This window comes from Tamandua tetradactyla, chromosome 2 (genome assembly GCF_023851605.1).
Source record: "Tamandua tetradactyla isolate mTamTet1 chromosome 2, mTamTet1.pri, whole genome shotgun sequence".
In the NCBI taxonomy this organism is placed as follows: domain Eukaryota; kingdom Metazoa; phylum Chordata; class Mammalia; order Pilosa; family Myrmecophagidae; genus Tamandua; species Tamandua tetradactyla.
The window spans coordinates 2856991-2876687 of record NC_135328.1 but is presented as its reverse complement, the minus strand read 5'-3'; the positions used below and the strand labels follow the sequence as shown (position 1 = coordinate 2876687).

General features: G+C 34.5%; 2 protein-coding genes and 1 long non-coding RNA gene across 7 annotated transcripts in view; 2 read left to right on the top strand and 1 right to left on the bottom strand.

Annotated features, from left to right (window-relative positions):
* CENPP (centromere protein P) overlaps window positions 1–19697 on the top strand; it is a 387615-nt gene that overhangs the window by 146727 nt on the left and 221191 nt on the right. The gene's annotated exons all lie outside the window — the stretch shown is intronic.
* Window positions 1143–13965, bottom strand: OMD (osteomodulin). Its single transcript, XM_077138792.1, has 3 exons — window positions 13367–13965; window positions 4488–5441; window positions 1143–3953 (listed from the first exon to the last, which is right to left on the bottom strand). Exons 2-3 carry the CDS (start codon window positions 5425–5427, stop codon window positions 3625–3627), a joined length of 1269 nt encoding a protein of 422 aa, XP_076994907.1. The 5' UTR covers window positions 5428–5441; window positions 13367–13965; the 3' UTR covers window positions 1143–3624.
* LOC143665460 (uncharacterized) overlaps window positions 14294–19697 on the top strand; it is a 76496-nt gene continuing 71092 nt past the window's right edge. The window contains exons 1-2 of the long non-coding RNA XR_013166977.1: window positions 14294–14368; window positions 14941–14995. This is a non-coding gene — a long non-coding RNA (uncharacterized LOC143665460). The remainder of the gene's footprint in view (window positions 14369–14940; window positions 14996–19697) is intronic.

Genomic DNA, 19697 nt, shown 5'->3' with positions numbered 1-19697 from the left:
AAGCACTTTCAAGTAACAAAGATTTTCCTATTGGGTCCTGTTGCTGAGGACCGTTTGTTTTGCTGAGCATTATGCTAAATTTGCATAGATACAACTTTGGAGGTAGGAACTAGGGTGGAGTCGATTGTTCTTCCTGATAGACATTTTAAAGGTCTGTGGGGGCCAGGGGCCAGGTGGCTTAGTTTTTTGTGAGGGAGGTTGGAGGACACCCTGTTTCCTCTCCATGGTAGGCCATTCAGAAGGACACTTAAAAAAATTGAACAAATAGAGGTTTTGAATGTATCTGTTGTGTGTTACATGATTTAAGCATCTTCTCTGTTTGTTCAGTATTCTTTTGCACGAGTAGAATCTTGGAAGTAACCCTAAGAGATGTTGACTCCCTTCGATGTGTCCTCTGGTATCAGAAGTGTTAACACTTATGTACAGACCACTGACATCAGGTAGCACACATATTTAGTTGACTGCAGTGCCAGACATGCTGAAATAACAGTGTTTATTGGATACCTATATCTGGTGTGCACTTTGTTAAATGTTTTATTATATACTTATTTCTCTTTATCCTTTTAACAACCCTGTGAATCTTCCTTATAAAAATGAAGAAAGGGAGACCTAAAGTAATTTACTCACAGTCACCCTACTGAGTATAATTCAGGCTTCATACCCAGGTCTATCTGAATTCAAATCCTTTCTTTTGCGTTGCTAAAATAGGCAATTTTATTCTTAGCTAAAGCTGTTCTTTGAGAATTAAGTTGTATTTTCTTTTATCAAATTAGAAGGATGTAAAAGTAATAGCTCCCAAATTCTGAAAATTGGATTGTTTTTGTGTTTTGTTTTACTTGAAACTTGCAAGAGCTGAAACAAGTAAATACCTCTGTTATAAATCTTCGTTATTAATCTCAACCTCAGGAGCTTGTTTATGCTGTCTTCTGTTACGATCAGTACTGAACTGTTACGATCAGTTCCTACTCGCATATCAAGGTATCTCTTTTTCCTTGAAGCCTTCAGCTGCCTCATCACTCTCTTGCCAGAAGTAAAAGTTATGGAATCTGTGCTCACCTAGTTTTCATGTTACTTCCACTTTAGCATTTTATTTCTTTCTTCCTTGTTAGAAAGAGTTGTTTATGCTTATGAAAACATCTTAATGTTTTTATAATTTTTTGTAACAGCTTTATTAAGATATAATTCATGTACCATATAATTCACCTATTAAAATGTACAATTCAGTGGCTTTTAATATTTTCACACAGTTGTGCCGTCTTCACCACCATCAATTTTGGAACATTTTTGGTCACTGTAGAAAAAAAAACCTCATACCCATTACTGCTACTCTCCATTTACCTCGAAGCCTCTTGTCATACATACACCCGCCCCTCCATCTAGAGGAACCACTAATCATTTTGTCTCTATAGATTTCCCTATTCTGGAAGTTTCATATCTAAGGAATCATGCAATATATATATATTTTTTATGACTGATGTATTTTACTTAGCATAATGTTTCTAAGGTTCATTCATGTTGTAGCAGGTATTGTTACTTCATTCCTTTCTATGGCCAAATAATATTCCACTATATGGATATGTCACATTTTGTTTATCCATTCATCTGCTGATGGATATTTGGGTTGTTTGCACTTTGGGGCTTTTATGAATAACATTACTATGAACATTCATGTAGAAGGTATGTGAACATATGTGATCAGTACTCTTGGGTATGTTCCTAGGAGTCAAATTGCTGGGTCGTGTATAACACTATGTTTAACTTTTTGAGGAACTGCTAGGTGCATTCCCATTAACAGTGTACAAGAATTGCAATTTCTGTACATCATCGCCAACACAATGTCTTTTTTATTATAGCCATCCTAGCAAATGTGGAATGGTGTCTCATTGTGGCTTTGATTTGCATTGTCCTAAGTAAATGTTAGAATTACACCTACAATATTTCCCACATTTGACCTCAAATAAATGTTTGAATTTATAACACTGTTTTTTAAGATTGCAATAAAGGGGTAGTGGTCCTTAAAAATTTTACCTCTGTTGAAAATGTCCTTTGCCCACTAATGTATTAATATTTATTTCTCACATTTGGATTGCATAGTGACAGTCACACACATGTACTCTGATTCTTGATCTTTCATTGCTAAGCCCTATACACCAAATAACTTGATTAATGTTGATTAAACAAATTAATGGAATTTAGTTCATGTTTATTCCATATTGTCAAGATTTTCCCTGATGTAGGTGTTCTGTTTCTGATAATGCTAATAGCCTACTCAAAGATATAAAGAACATCAGAAGCTTTATTTTAAACTAACATCTCCAAAGAAGTGAAGACTCATTGCTTGAAAACTACTTATAAAACAGATTTACCTATCTAGTTGTTGCATGTTATTTGAATTGGTATCATTGTTCTTTGGATTCTCTGAATAGGTAGCACAGGTTTTTATTTATGCCTTCCTTACTCGTGAATTTTATGAAATTGTTGCCCTGAATTCAAGCTGCTAGGTAATCGTCATTAAATGGTATATTTAAGATATTTCAAAATGATAGATTAAAGAACACACACACACACACAAAAAAAAAAATTTAAAAAAAACACGATTGTTAAAGTTTTAAAGAAGGTGTTAAAACCTGTTCTGATGTTCAATTTTTAAAGGAATTATATTCAACTCTAATATTATGTAAATAAGCACTAGCATATATGTTTCTAAGATAGTGTGCTAGGAAAATAGACCTGTTTAATGATGCTGATATAACCTTATTTTTCTAACAATTTAAAATTCCTAATGCATAAGGCATTTCTCATCAGATATAGCAATTACTTATTAGCAAATCTTTATGTTACTAAAACAAAGAAAACTTTCTCTAGTTGAACTTATTATAAAAACAAATTTATCCCAGATAAAGTGGAACATAGTAAAGATTGTTTTGGGCAGTTGCTGGAATTTGTTAAAATATGGATTGCAATGAGATAAAACAAATTTTTTTAGTTATCCAAATACAGGGTTTATAAATTTGTGTCTTTGATGCTCTAAGAGAAAGACAAGACTAGTTGTTGTTATGAATCTATATGCCTTGGATCCTTAGCAGGGTAGCCTCTTTGAAAAGTCAAAAATGTTATCCTATGCTCTAAATGGTGGAGCAAGGGAAGGTATGCCATAGATGGTAAATAGAATCGTGAATGCTTTTCTGGAAATAAAGACAAAGGAAATGGCTGCCCATTTCATTAATATATACTATTATAACTGAAATATTATACTCAAAGTGATTGATAGGATGTGGCTTTCAGGTCACAGCTTCAAGCTACTTCTTTCATTGTTCTTAGAAAAATTAATGGCACACTCCCTTTTTTCTCTAAACATAATATTCATCAAAGTTTAGCTTTGATTTCCACTTGCTACTCTAATTTATGTTTCTTAATATTTGTATCTCTGAATAAGTTCTAATCCTGTGTGAATGATGCAGATTTTATCAACAACTTAAATTCAATTCTTAATCTAATACATAATTCTAGATAATATATAATTCTAGATATAGTACTATGAGCAATGTGAGTTCAGTTAGATTTACACTGAATTATAAGGTATTGGATGCCATAAATATGTACCTATATAGCTTCTTGCCATTCTTAAGTTTCATAATAATGGGGGTTGAAGTTTTCTTCAGTTCCTTCTTGCTCTTGCCCTTCATGAGCATTATTCTCCACATCATCATCATTATCATCATCATCATCATCATTATCCTCATCGTATCTTCGGAAAACTTGGGTCTTCAGTTGTATTGTTTGACCATTGTTGCTTCTTTGTTCACCATAATAAATGGTATGTATATGAGGGAAGCAAGCAAAAACATATGGATTTATTGGTTCTTTTAGCTTATTTTGATCCACACGAATGTATGTTAAATGATGGTAATATAGTGGGTGAACAGATGGACACATCAGTGTAACATTGATATCTGAAAAATATAAATTAAAAATTAATCTTTCTGTATTACTTTCATAATCCTATATTGAATTTTTAGCAAAATATTATATGGGATATATTTCTGTCACTTAAAATACTTTTAAGTAGTGAAATTAGGTTTAAATATTTTTTTACATTAATCAAATAATGAAAATGAAAACATAAATGAATTTTATAAGCACTGAAAATATATTTTCATTGATTTTTTCAATTATTTAAGTTATAAATACTGAGTAGAAACAATCTAAAAAAAACATAAAAATGACCTATAATTCCACTACTTAGGATATTCATATTTTTTCGTATACTCTATGGTACTATTTCTCAGTATTCAAGGTGGTAACATTTAATAGAGAAGACTCAAAACTTTACAGCACATGCTTCTCTGGGGACAGTTTCTGACATGTCCCTAGCCAACTTCAAAACAAACATTTCCAGAAGTATGTAATGCATAGATTATTAAAGACTTGCTCATTAAAATGCAAAATATCATTCTTTCTTTAATAAGTAATAAAATTTTACATACCTTCGATTTCATTATTTTCTATGTATAAATGTTCCAAATTTCTTGGAATATAGAATGCTTGCTTCAATTTGTTGTGTCCAACATTGAGCTGCATAAGGTTGGGAAGATTGAAAGTATTATATGGAATATCTTGAAGTTTGTTGTGTGACATTCTTAGAGCATGAAGTTTTGGAAGTTCCTTGAAGTAATTTTCTGGTATAGAAGAAATTGAATTGTTTTCTAAAGACAGATACATTAGTGAAGAAGGCAAACCAGGAGGCATCGATTCCAATCTGTTATTACATAGGTTGAGCTGCATTAACTTTTCCATTTTGGAAAGGATTTTTTCTTTTAACATAGCATCATGAAGATGATTATAACAGAGATCAAGCATGGTCAGGTTTATTAATCCATCCAAGGCTTTTCTCTGCAGTCTGGAGATCATGTTGTTACCAAGAAGGAGTCTTTCCAAAGATTTAGGAAGAGGAAATGGAAATTCTTCTAAATCATTATGCTCTAGGTGAAGTTGTAATAAATTTGAAAACTTGGCAAACACACCATGATCAATCTTTGAAGACTTAATTTTGTTGTGGCTCAGATTAATTTCTCTAAGATGCGTTGCATTAATGAATGAATTTGCTGGCACAGCCTCAATTTCATTGAACTGAAGGTAGAGTTGCTGAATATGCATCGGAATATTGGGGATGGTCTTGAGTTTGCGATTATCACAGTACATTGATGTTGGAAAGTTAGGTGGACAAAAGCATTCACTAGCACAGCCTAAAGTATACTGATGGAAAGGGTCTCCATATTCTACGGTTTGATGAAATTGTAGTTCTGGTTGGTGGACATCATCTGGCTCTTGATCATAGTCTTCATCCCACTGATAAAGTTCATACTGGCAATATACTTTAACACCAGAGAAGAAGAAAAGGAGGCATACTTGACTTAAAATGCTCATGTTCTTCTTTTGTCCTATTACAGGTAAAAGGAATATATTATGGAAAAATTGAATAAAATAGAATGTTTCTTGTAAAATTGGTAATTATATAACGTGGCATAATACCTCTGTCTATATTGAAAGAGATAAGGGATGCCCAGAAAGAATGGGCTATGCAGAAATCAAAATTAGTGCTTAAGTGCCAATGAGTTAAACAAAGATTTTTATTTTTGACAAAGGTCACATTTTATATTGAATCAGAGTCAAAAACCTCGTGTTCTAGACTTTTTACTAAGTAACCATCTTTTAAGAGAATTTCAATTTATCTTGTTTAATAGACTATCTCAACTATAAGCCTACTGCTCTTCCCACTATAAATTCCGGGTTATTTTACTGATTGTTTATTTGATCCCTTTAGGGTTTGTTACTATCTATGAGAAGACCCTGTTTTTTTTTTTTTTTTTTTTTATTAACGGAAAGAAAAAAAAAAGAAATTAACACAACATTTAGAAATCATACCATTCTACATATGCACTCAGTAATTCTTAACATCATCACATAGATGCATGATCATCGTTTCTTAGTACATTTGCATTGGTTTAGAAGAACTAGCAACACAACAGAAAAAGATATAAAATGTTAATATAGAGAAAAGAAATAAAAGTAGTAATAATAGTAAAAAAAAAAAAAAACCCTATAGCTCAGATGCAGCTTCATTCAGTGTTCTAACATGATTACTTTACAATTAGGTATTATTGTGCTGTCCATTCTCGAGTTCCTGTATCTAGTCCTGTTGCACAGTCCGTATCCCTTCAGCTTTAATCACCCATTATCTTAAGAGGCACATGAAGAAATGCTCAATGTCCCTGGCCATTAGAGAAATGCAAATCAAAACCACAATGAGATATCATCTCACACCCACCAGAATGGCCATTATCAACAAAACAAAAAATGACAAGTTCTGGAGAGGATGCGGAGAAAGAGGCACACTTATCCACTGTTGGTGGGAATGTCAAATGGTGCAACCACTGTGGAAGGCAGTTTGGCGGTTCCTCAAAAAGCTGAATATAGAATTGCCATACGACCCAGCAATACCATTGCTGGGTATCTACTCAAAGGACTTAAGGGCAAAGACACAAACGGACATTTGCACACCAATGTTTATAGCAGCGTTATTTACAATTGCAAAGAGATGGAAACAGCCAAAATGTCCATCAACAGAAGAATGGCTAAACAAACTGTGGTATATACATACGATGGAATATTATGCAGCTTTAAGACAAGATAAACTTATGAAGCATGTAATAACATGGATGGACCTAGAGAATATTATGCTGAGTGAGTCTAGCCAAAAACTAAAGGACAAATACTGTATGGTCCCACTGATGTGAACGGACATTCGAGAATAAACTTGAAATATGTCATTGGTAACAGAGTCCAGCAGGAGTTAGAGAAGACCCTGTTTTTAAGTTAGAAAGAGTTTATGCCTGGGAAATTCTTTCTTAAGATCAAACCAAAATCTGCCTCCTGGTAACTTCTATTTTTCTGATACTTTTTCTGCCCTTTGGAAGAACATGAAACATTCCCTTCTTTGTGATATTTAACAAATAACTTCCATGTTTCCTCATAGTGTTTTCTGTCCAAACCTAACTGTCCTTTGAATTTTCCTCATATGAAAGTTTCCAGAATCCAATTATTTTGTCTCTGACTGTACTTGAATAACTACTTCAAAATCCCAAAAACTCACAGTATTTGCATTTTACGGATTTTAACTTTCTAATAGATTATTCTATACATTTTTCTAACTATCTTCCTAGGTTCCTTCTTTCCACTAATATTTTTGAGTTAAGTCCTAGCTATGGAAAGATTAAAAACACATAATTCTTTTGACCTAGGAGTTTAAGGTCTAGTAGAGCAAGAGAGAGACACAGAATACAATGCAGGATGAAGGTGTTGTAGGAAGTAGGATTGTAGAGGAGAAGAGTACACAGCTCCAGAAGACACAGGGAAGGCTCTACAGAGAACTGACGCTTTGTTTGAGGTAAAACTTGAAATTGTAGTAGATGGTGGATTATGCAATGGATGAGGAGCTTGAAAACCTTAATTTCAGTCCTATTACTTAAAATGGTCAAGTCATCTGACATATCTGCCTCTTGCCTTTTGAATAAATTGAGAATTATAATTGCTTACTTGCTTATCTCACATAGTAGTTGTTGGGGTCATATGAAACATGCATGTTAAAGTACTTTGCAAATTGGAAAATATTATCCAGATGGAATTGAGTATATTATTTATGAAAAAGGAAGGAAAAAAAGGAAAGAAAATAATCATATCACTTTTCTCAAGGCCTTTTTTCCCTCTACCTTCCCTTTGAGGGTTCCACAAGAGAATTAAGCCCTATACCTTAATGTATCATTGTATACAGTAGTTTATCTCCTATTCATATAGAATGATACTAGCCATGTAAATATTTTGTGTATTTGAAATTTGAAGTAGTTATCCAAGTAGAGTCAGAAACCTTTTGTCTCTTTTCCTTCAGTGATAGCGTTCAGTATCAGTGGGACCTAAAATATATTGATCCTACTGTTTTTTCACTGTCTCTAATTCATACCTTTCAAAATATTCAATTCCCTTCTTATCTAACTCCATAATTCAATGCTATCATCTCTCCTTTGTACAAGCCCTGAAATTTCTTGCCCCTTACTTCATCATATTCATCTGGCAAACTCCAACCCTGGTTAGTCCACTTTTCCACCTACTTTTTGTCTGACTTATGCAGCGGAATATGACTAGAAAAAAACAGGACCAAGCTGACTGGTCTCACTTTAAATTTATGACCACTGACCTCAATGCAACAATCCGACTACATTTCCCCAGTCCTTCCCTTTCCCTCTCTTCTTGACATCTATTTTGTTCCTTTCTTTGAAGCTTCCAAGACTTCATTCCCTATTATTGTTTTCAGATAATGACATTGCTTCCTTTTTTACACAGAAAATATGATCAAACATTCAAAAGAAGGTTAAACAAGTTCCCGATATTATAGCTACCCCAGTTTGTATTTGCTCAAATGCCTTCTCCAGTCTCATGGCTTTAAATGCCTTCTAAATATTGATGGTTCTCAGATTTGTATTTCTGGTTCAGTTGTTCTCCCCTGAACATCTCATATATTCATCTGCCTACTTGACAATCTCCACTAGGATGTCTAATAATTATCTCACACTTAGCACTACCAAAGCCAACCTTCTCGATATTTCCCTTCTCAGTCATCCCCCATCTCAGTAAATGACAACCTCATCTTTCCTATTGCTCAGACCAAAAACTTTAAGAGTCATCCTTGATACTTCTCTTTTTCTGATACTCCACATTCAATCTACCAACAGACCCTATTGGCTCTACCTTCAAAGTATATCCACTTTCAATCTCATCCAAAGCTGTCATCTTCTCTCATCTGTTATTATTATCTTGCCTACTCACAGTCTATTCACAGCACAATAGACATAGTGATCCTTTAAAAATGCTAGTCAAAACATGTTGATTCTCTGCTCAAAATCCTCAGATAACTTACACTCTCATTCAGAATGAAATCTGAGATCCTTGCAGTAACCTTTTGGATTCCACATAGTCCATCCCTACCCCTTGACCTCTTTGAGCTTCCCCCAGGCGATTCTTCTCCGGCCCCACCTGCCTTCTACTTGCCTCTCAAACAGAAAACATTACGCACACTTCCTCCTTAGGGTCTTTCCACTTTGGCTTTTCTTTGCCTGGAGAACTTGTTCTGATGTTACCTTCTCAACAAAGACTTCCTGTGATCACCCTACCCTCTCATCTTACCATTCTTATTTTTCTTATATCACTTGCTACCACTGCCATATATTTTACTTACATATTTGTTTATTTTATCTCTTCACCTCCACTGCCCACTCTTTGAGCAGAAATTACCGTATTTTGTATATGTATTTAACAGTTCTTGGCACACAGTAGGTACTCAGAAAAATTTGTTACATGAATAATAAGGTAAATATTCAAATTAACTCACCTGCTACTTTTCTTCTCTCATAAGATGTATAATAATATGACCCCACTGATTTTGTATTTCTCTGTTTAAAAGTATCATCCCTGAACGGAGATTGATAAAATTCTCCCAGATTTTTTTAAATAAATACAATCCTAACACCAAAATAGGCTTAAGAACTACTCAGATAAGTACTCTGTTCTTCCTCATTCAGATATGTCTCATATATTCTAATTTATTCTTTTTAATCTTATCCCTTCCTACAGGAAAATTTCAAAATAGTAACAGTTTGATCTTTTTAAACAATATGTGATTTTGAAACTCATAAAGTTTTCTTTTGTGAATGTAAATATATTAAATCTATTGTGCTGGTTTGAAAGGATGTATGGGCCCTAGAAAAGCCATGTTTTAATCAAAATCCCATTTTGTAAAGGCAGAATACAATTCAGCTATTCAGGCATTGTATGTTTGAAACTGTAACAGATCATCTCCCTGGACATATGATTTAATCAAGAGTGGTTGTTAAGCTGGATTAGGTGACAACATGTCTCCACCCATTTGGGTGAGTCTTGATAAATTCCTGGAGTCCTTTAAAAGAGGAAACATTTTGGAGAAGGAGGAGATTCAGAGAGAGCAGAGAATGCTGCAGCACCTCGAAGCAGAGAGTCCATCAGCTAGCGCTTTGGAGATGAAGGAAAATGCCTCCCGGGGAGCTTTATGAAACAGGAAGCCAGGAGAGAAAGCTAGCAGATGATGCTGTGCTCAGCATGTGCCCTTCTAGCCGAGGGAGAAACCATGATTGTATTCACCATGTGCCTTCTCGGATGAGAGAGAAACCCTGAACTTTATCGGCCTTCTTGAACCAAGACATCTTTCCCTGGATGCCTTAAATTGGATTTCTATAGACTTGTTTTAATTGGGACATTTTCTCAGCCTTAGAACTGTAAACTAGCAACTTATTAAATTCCCCTTTTTAAAAGCCATTCTGTTTCTGGTATATTGCATTCTAGCAGCTAGCAAATTAGAACATCTATTGTTCCTTCTTATTTATTGGATCCATCAAGGACATGACATTTGAAGTAGACCTTGAAGAGATATTAGGGCTTTCATAAAGGAAGATAGGGCAGAAGATTTTCCAGATAAAAGAGAGGAGCAAAATAAGAAAGCACTAAAGGGAAAGCTGTTTGGAAATTGGTGCTTAACTATTGGAAGAGCAAAATAAGTCTTTTAAAGTCAGCCTGGGCCAGAATCTGGACAGCCTGAATTCTGCCCTAAGGAATTTGTACTCTGGGAATGAACACCTAATTTCAATTGATTAATGTATTTGAGCTGTGTATATTTATCGTCCTTAAGGCCTACAAAGTGTGAAATCCTAATCATCGCACTGCAGTGTTCATGTATGAAGTAAGAAGTAGTCTTGGGAGGAGGTGGAGTGAAGGAAAGAATTATGGTCTTATCCCAAAGGGCAATAGAAGAGCCCCCCACTTCTCTAGGTCATGAGTTGTGCTTGTGACCCAGCAGGGAGGCTTGGGAAGCTTCCATTGGGTCTCACTGTAATGCTCTTTTACCTGGTATAGTTATTAATGTGTAACTAGGTGATGTATGAGAATGTGCTTAATAAAACGCTTTACAGATATTATTATTTTTTATTATTAGTTGGTTTGGGTCACTTCAGTTAACAGGTTTTTTTAGCTTGGGGAGAATACAGAACTGAAGAATATGTGAAGACCTGGTCCCTTCTTTAAAGAGTGTGTAGTTTAGTAGGGAAAGAGAGCCACCAAAACAAACTATAGCATAAGGCAAATGGAAATATGTTTTTTTAACAGAGCTATGGAAGCCCAGTGGCTTAACTTTGCTGGGGATAGATAGAGAAGTCTTTGGTAAACATCACTTGATAGCAGGAATTGGTATAGAACATCTTATACATTTTACTTACCAGTTGATAATATAGTATATCTTAATTTGATAGTATAATAGTTACAGCATATTAACTTTTTGAAACACTTTCCATATTTTATTTCCATCTCGCTATAGCCATTAGAGTGACAGGAAGATCCCCAAGGTTGGTTGTGTTCACAGAAAGACGAAAGTAGAATCAGAGAGGCAAAGAAGGGCTGTTACATTTGTTCAAGTAATCTGAGTCAGAGAAGCTGATTATAACATTTGAATTTTGAAAAGTACACTGCTCATGAAAACTCAATCTGTGTTAAGAACATGAGCGTTCACCATATAGTAATCTTACATTTGAAAATGAGAGTCATGATAATGTTGTCCAGCTATGAGGATATCAGTATTACAAAAAAGGAGGAGACCTGGATGATACTTTTGATATTGTGTTTAATTGCATAACTTTGACTTAGAACATCGTGAACATCATCCTTTGATATTCTTAACCTCTGTAGCTCATCCCTGTCCCATTCCCTTTTGACTAAGCACAGTTTTCTTATATAAAATCCATCACTTTTCCATCCATGTGACCATTATTCTCTATCTCTCTCCTCTTACTCGTCACCCCTGATGACTTTCCTTGTTACCGTATCTTATTTCTTTTTGTACACTTTTTGTAGTTCAACTAGACTCTTCTCAGCCATTTACTAAGCTTATTTTTTGTCACTTCTACCTTTGATACTCTACAGTATATGCCTTGTTCCCTGTAGAACAACTCACAGCAAAAGAGTATAACTTACTGTCAATCAAACCTCTAATTTTTGACAGACTCTAGTACAATGCATAGTATGTAAGTACTCAAAGATTTATGGAGTGAACGATTGGATTATTAAGTTATAAATTATGTCTTTTTAGCAATGCTTGTCTCTACTAATGCTGATTATTTCTAGGCACTTACTACACCATGGTCACTTTTTTGACTGGACATAGAGAAGTTATTGTCTTTTCTATTTAATATTTCTCTGTTATAATGCATTGATTCCTCACTTTCCTATTACATTGGCTAATATAAACTAGCAAGCAGATGTGAAAAAGATAATTAAAAGGTATGTAGCAATTTTTTAAAATTTACCCATTAATATGAATTTTTCTTATTTTGGCTATAAAAGCTTCAATGTTATAAAATTTATCTTACTTGGACAAAAAGCACTCATGCTTTCAACAAGATAAGCTCGAATTGAAATTGTTAATAAAAACGAGGTCAAATTAAATTTTTTTTGAAAGTTAAAGGTAACTGGAAATTCTCATAGCATTTTATTATTTTAAAGACAATTGCTTTATTGGTATGCCATAGAAACTAGTATATATGAAGCTAAGAATTAGTATATGATTCAGAATTTCTTCCAAAGAAATTTTAAGTTTATGTCTGTGATGTTAAAGTAGTGTATATCACTATTACACCCAAGGCCCAAGGAACTAAGACTCTTTTTGCTATTAAAAAATATCTCAATTAATTAATTGAGTAAGTAAATTCTTCAGTAGACCAGATTGTGCATTCATATCTTTCCTTTGCGAAAAAGGCAAATGAAAACAAAAACATGCTAATATCAGAGATTTAGTCAATAGAGAGATTTGAGAGAAAAAAAATTGTACAAGTGCCTAGCCTCTATACAACCAGAATAACTAGCTCTACTCATGTATGGCTGCAATATATTTACCAATTTTATTCATTTAAAAATTGAGTGACTGAGTGAGAGAGAGCCAGAGAGAGAGAGATTCCATTACTTGAGAATCTTTCCTTTCATTCAAAGTAAAATTTTGAAACAAAGATTGTTCATTGGGTAAGTCTGAAGTAAGTTAGAAAATTAAATCCATTACACTGCTACTTTCCCTGAACATTTTAGGTAGTCAATAACATAGCTTTACAAGATTTTGCTTCAAAAAAACCTTGTTCTTTTATGATAGCTGCAATCTATTTCAATGTTAAACAAATTGAACAAACTTTTTATTTTTAACATTAGGAATACTTTTTTTAAAAAATTGAAAATTATTATATCATACCTGTTAAATTTGCTTTAGTTTTCAGGGGTTGATGAATTTGCAGATCCTTTAAATGAATCAGAAATTCCTAAATTCTTTAACTGAGCCTCTTAAAAATCCACAGTAACTGTGTGTCCAGACAGGGTTGTCCCTTGAATTACTGTAGCAATTTAAGCAAATATAATCTGCTTGAAAAACACTTGGATTGAATTAAAATTATGTATTTCTTTTCCTCACAAAAACTTTGTGGATTCAAATTAAGATGTTTGTATTCCTGGTCAGACTTATGTGACTTACTTCTTTCTTTTCTCCCTTAATTTTGGTTTGAGGTGTGGCAAGAATTTCCACCAATATGAAAGGCAAACAGAGCTAAATGAAACAGCCTGCATTGATTACTGTTTTTATTTTCATTTTCATGCCAAGGAAGTCTTCAAATTAAGGTCCACTGTAACATGGAATCCAATTGTCTTGAGCAATTTAAGGTGGAACTCAAAGTTGTTTTGAATCCCTTGGTTGTCTGACACCATGTATTCATACTGACGCGTCCCTTTATTAAGACAAGGAAACAGTATTGGAAGCATATAGCATTACACACTTAGTTTATTTTTCTTTTATTTCTTATATGGTGAAAAAATTTATATTTAGAATTAGCCAGCTGGACTTACTTAGATGATCCCAATTTTGTTGGCAACATGTAAAGTGTCATAGTCAGGAGCCAGTCAAACATATGCTTTCTCTCCATCAGGCTTCATCAGGGTGTCGACCTTGGCCACGTCAGTTTCACAAAGCTTCTTCACAGCCTGTTTGGGCTGGAGCTTGTGGCCTTGACATCCGCTGTGAGCACAAGGGTGCTGTTGTCCTCGTCGTCTTCATGGCTGACTCAGTAGTCAGGGGGAACTTGATGACGATGACATAGTTGTCAAGCTTGTTTCTCCTGGGGTAGCCTTCCGTGGATGTATGGGCTGTCTTCAGAGACTTTGGAAGGTGTCTTTGGATATTAGGCTGTCTTTGGGCTTCCAGCAGGTGGGTGATATGTAGATCTTTTGTTTTGTGAGGCTGTGAATGTTTTTAGCATTGCATTCTTGGCCTTCAAAGCTTTTGTTTTGGCTTCAGTTTTGGGAGGGGCAGGCGCTTCCTTCTTCACTTTGGCATTATTTTGTGAAAAAAACATTTATTTTAAAAATGAAATAGATTGTCATTAGTTACATTGATTGAATATATAGCTTTTCCATATGAAGACTTACACATTCTCTTCTCTCTGCTGTCCCTACTCTCACTCATATTGTTCACAAATATACCCACTCCAAATAACCTTTGAAATAAAACATTTCTTGGTTATGCAATTCAGTGCCTTGAAGTCAGAAGGTGGCTCTCTGATTTGTCTGTTTTTAGTAGTACATAAAATAATTTTATAGTATTGAATAAGAATTATAAGCTTCTCTGACCAATAATTGCCTTTATTTTGCAGATGTAGAAAATTTTCTCATTTCACTAAGCTATCTCTCCTGCAAAATAATAGTTAACTGCATGAATCCTAGCTTTTTATACTAATGTTTTCATATTTTAACAGAGAGTTAACTTGTATCTCTTGGCAGTGGACTTTGAGTTCATTCTTTGGGAGATTCTTTCAAGCTTATGCAAGCTAATAAGGTAAAGTGAATCCTGGCATTCGTTTTTGTTTCCTAAACTTAGTATTTTCCATTAAGCTTTTACACAGAGCTCACAAGATTTATGTGTTATACTTCAGATTTTAAAAAGATAGGGCATGTTTCGAATGATACATTAACAATATTGCAAAAATTTACTGTGTTTGAGACAGTGGTATGTAAAACGTGGAAGATAAAAAAAAAAAAAAACACAACGTGGCAAACCACACTCAGCCAAGGTTTCGTCTTATTACTGATTGCTTCCATATGTTTCTTCTTAGTGTCTTTGTTCTTGCACTTCCGGCTTCCACACTGAGGAAAGGAGAGGAAATCTGTGTACTTTTACCAAAATGTATTTTACATGCCCTCACAGTTCTTTTGGAAGATTAATTTAAAATCAACAATGAATTTTTCTGTAATTTCTCATTTAATACTGTGAAATGATAGTGATTAGTGTTCATGCCCCAATAAAGTGAAAAATTATTTATCAGTAGTTTGAACACACAGAATTAAAAATGCCAAGAAACTTTAGCAGGGTTGACAGTGTCTAAAAGGTGCAGGTTGTTAAGGGGTTGGGTTGCGGGAAGGTGGTGGTGAAACTCAGGTTTTAAAGGAAAAGTATGAGCTGTAAATGACAGTTTGTGATATTTCATTGTTTTAGTTAGGTGGTGTTTCAGTTTGCTAAAGCTGCCAAATGCAATATGCTAGAAATGAGTTGGCTTTTTCAATGGGAATTCATTAGGTTACAAATTTACAGTTCTAAGGCCATGAAAATGTCCAAATTAAGGCATCAAGAGGAAGATACCTTCACTGAGGAAAGGCTGCTGGCATTAGGGGTTCCTCTGTCACTGGAGAGGCACATAGTGATGTCTGCTGGTCGTTCTCTCCTGGGTTTGTTTCAATGGCTCTCTCTCTCTCCTCCAGAGCTTTTCTCTGGATTTCATCTCTTAGCTTCTCTGAGCTCTCTAAGCTTCATCTGTCTTTTATATTCTCACAAAAGACTTCAGCAAGGGGATTAAGACTCATCTTGAATGGGCTGGGTCACATCTCTATGGAAACAACCTAATCAAAAGTTCCCAGCCAGGGAGGTGCAAGAGTAGTTCAGTGGTAGAGTTCTTACCTGCCATGCAGGAGACTTGGGTTTGATTCCCAGCCCATGCACTTCCCCAAAACAAAACAGACAAACAAAGAACAAAACAAAACAAAAATTCAACAAATGATGCTGCAATAACAGGATACTCACATGGAAAAAGAATGAAATGTGATCCCCTTCCATACAGCATGCAAAAAAAAAAGGGTCCCAGTCGGCAATAGGTCTGCCCCCACAGGGATGAATTAAGAAAATATAGCCTTTTAGGGGATACATACTAGCTTCAGATCAGCACAGGTGGGTATAAATGTAGCAATTAAGGAAGAAAGTCAGCTGAACTGGTGAAAAGTTTAAATTATAGAAAACCTGTGTAATAGTTTGATTTCAGTAGGTATAGTATCTCAAAATTGAATAATATCGTTGATGATTAGGTTCTGGTGTCAACTTGGTCAAGTGATTATGCCCAGTTGTCTGGTCAGGCAGTGCTTGCCTGACCACTGCTGCAAGGATATTTTGTGGCTGGTTGATAAACTAGAAGGCTGGAGTATTAAATTATCAGTCAGCTGATTGCATCTGTGGCTCATTACATCTGTGATCAACTAAAGCATGTCTCCCACAATGAGATAATCCAATCAGCCAAAGGGTTTTAAAGGAGAGGAGAGACTCTTTCACTGCTTCTTCTTCAGCCAGCGAGCCCCTCCTTGGAGTTCATCCAGACCTTCATTTGGAGCTGCCCACTTCACAGCCCGCCCTGTGGATTTTGGACTCCTCCATTCCCATAGTTGCATGAAACACTTTTATAAATCTCACATTCATGGGCATCTCCTTTTGGTTCTGTTCCTTTAGAAAATCCTGACTAACACAATTATGCTGAGTAGGAAAGATCCTACTGAGACTCTAAGGGTATAAGTATATGAATTTTCATTCACTCTGTATTTGTTGAGTACCTATTCTGTGCAAAGCAATTTGAGGTGTTGGGGACTCAGCCGTGAAAATCCCTGTTTTCGTGTAGCTTATTATATTCTAATAAAAGAAAACAGAACATACATTTTTTCAAGTGATTATGAGTGTATGAAGAAAAGGCACTTCATTTTCAGAATATTCATGACTAATGTATAGAAATACTACTGCTTTTACACGTAGATTTGTTCACTGCCACTTTACTGATTTTATTTATTATCTCTAGTTGCTTTGTTGTAGAGATTTTCTTTATTTGGAATCATCTCATCTGCTAATAGGAAGGCTTACTTCTTCTTTTCCAATTTGAATACCTTTTATTTTTTTTCTTGCCTAACTTCTCTAGAATTTCCAGCACAATGTTGAATAACAGTGGTGACAGTGAGCATCCTTATCTTGTTACATATCATAGAGTGAAATCTTTCATGCTTTCACCATTGAGTATGAGTTAGTTGTGGGTTTTTCATATATGCCCCTAACCAAGTTGAAGAAGTTTCCTTCTATTTCTATTTTTCTAAGTACTTTTATCAAGAAAGGATGATGGATTTTGTTAAATGCCTTTTCTGCATCAATTGACATGATCGTATGGTCATTCCCCACCCCCATTTTGTCAATGTAGTATATGACATTAATTGATTTTCTTATATGAATCACCCTGCAAACCTGGGATAAATCCCACTTGATCGTGATGTATAATTCTTTTAATTTGCCATTGGATTTGGTTTGCCAGTATTTTGAGGATTTTTGCATCTGCATTCATAGGGGACATTGGTCTCTAATTTTCTTTCCTGTGATATCTCTATCTGGATTTAGTAATCCTGTGATGTTGGTATCATAGAACAATATAGGGAATTTTCCTGCCTCTTCAATTTTTGGAAGAGTTTCAGCAGGATGGGTGTTTATTTTTCTTGGAATGTGGTAAAATTCACCAGTTAGGCCATCTGATTCTGTGCTTTTCTTTATTTGGGAGGTTTTTGATTACTGATTCAATTTCTTTACTTCTAATTGGTCTGCTGAGATCTTCTATTTCTTCTTGAGGCAGTGTAGGTTATTTGTTTGTTTCTAGGAATTTGTCCATTTCGTCTAAGTTATCTAGTTTGTTGATGTGTTATTATTCATAGTATCCTCTTGTAATCCATTTTATTTCTATGGAATCAGTAGTAATGTCCCCCCTTTCATTTCTTATTTTTGATTTTTGTAACTTCTCTCTTTTTAAATTTTCATTCTAGCTAAAAGTTGATCTTTCAAAGAATTTGTTAATTCTCTGTTGGTTTTATCCTCAATTTCATTTATATCTGCTCTAATCTTTGTTATTTCCTTCCTTCTACTCTCTTTTAGTTTGTTTTTCCTTTTCTAGATCCTCCTGTTTTGAGGTTAGGTCTCTGTTTTGAGTTCATTCTTCTTTTTTAATGTAAGCATTTAGAGCTATAAATTTTCCTCTCACCACTGTCTTTGCTGCATCCCATGAATATTGGTAAGTTGCGTTCTTGTTCTTATTTACTTTAAGATATTTCTCAATTTCCCTTGTGATTTCTTCCATGACCCCTTGGTTGTTTGTGTTATTTAATTTCCACATAATTGGAAATTTTATAGTTCTCCCTCTCTTATTGATATTTATCTTCATTTCCATTGCAATCAGAGAAGAAAAATTTATGATTTCAGTATTTCTTAATTTTTTGAGACTTGTAACAACATATAGTCTATACTGGAAAATGATTCATGTGCCCTAGTGAAGAATATATATTGTACTGCTATTGGGTGAAATGTTCTATATATATGTCTGATAGAACAATTGCTTTATGGTATCACAAGTCTACTATTTCCTAATTTTTTTTCTGTCTGTTGCTCTATCCATTTTTGAAGTGGTGTATTGAAATCTCTGGTGTATTTAAATCTCCTACTATTAATGTAGAGCTGTCTGTTTCCCCCTTTAAAGCTGTCAACATTTGCTTCCTATGTTTTGGGACTCTGCCATTAGGTGCATTTTTTTTTTCTTTTTAGCAATCATAGACAAATTTTTTTTTTATCATATTGGTACTTGTATTAGTTACAATGCCATCATCATGTCTGCATGTTTATATTATAATACAAAAGAGCCACATAATTTACTTTGTGTGTGTTTCAGTATTCAGACAGATCTCCTCAGAAAGCAGATGTGATAGTAACTTATAATAGCTACAAAAGTATTTAAACCATTCCTTACATATTGTTTTGTAGACAGTGGTAAATCTAAAGATCATTAGCAGATACAAATTACCTTCCTTTAAGCAGAGTACCTAATGAGGAACCCTCACATATGTACCTAATTTCAAAATAAATCTAATGCAGTTTAAGATTCTGGAGGTACATATTTTCTTATTATGTCTCCTTGTTGAATTGACCCCTTTATCAGTGTATAGTGACCTTCTTTGCCCCTCATAATGGTGTTTGACTTAAAGTCTCTTTTATCTGATATTGGATTAGCGTCCCAAACTCTTTTTTTTTTTTTTAATTACTTGCATGGTATATATTTTTCCATCCTTTCACTTTCAGCCTACTTTTGTCTTTGAATTTAAGGTCAACCTCTTGTAAGCAGTATACTGTTGTGTCATGGTTTTTAAACATTCTGCCTATCCCTGACTTTTGACTGGAGAGAATAATCCAATTATATTTAAACAAA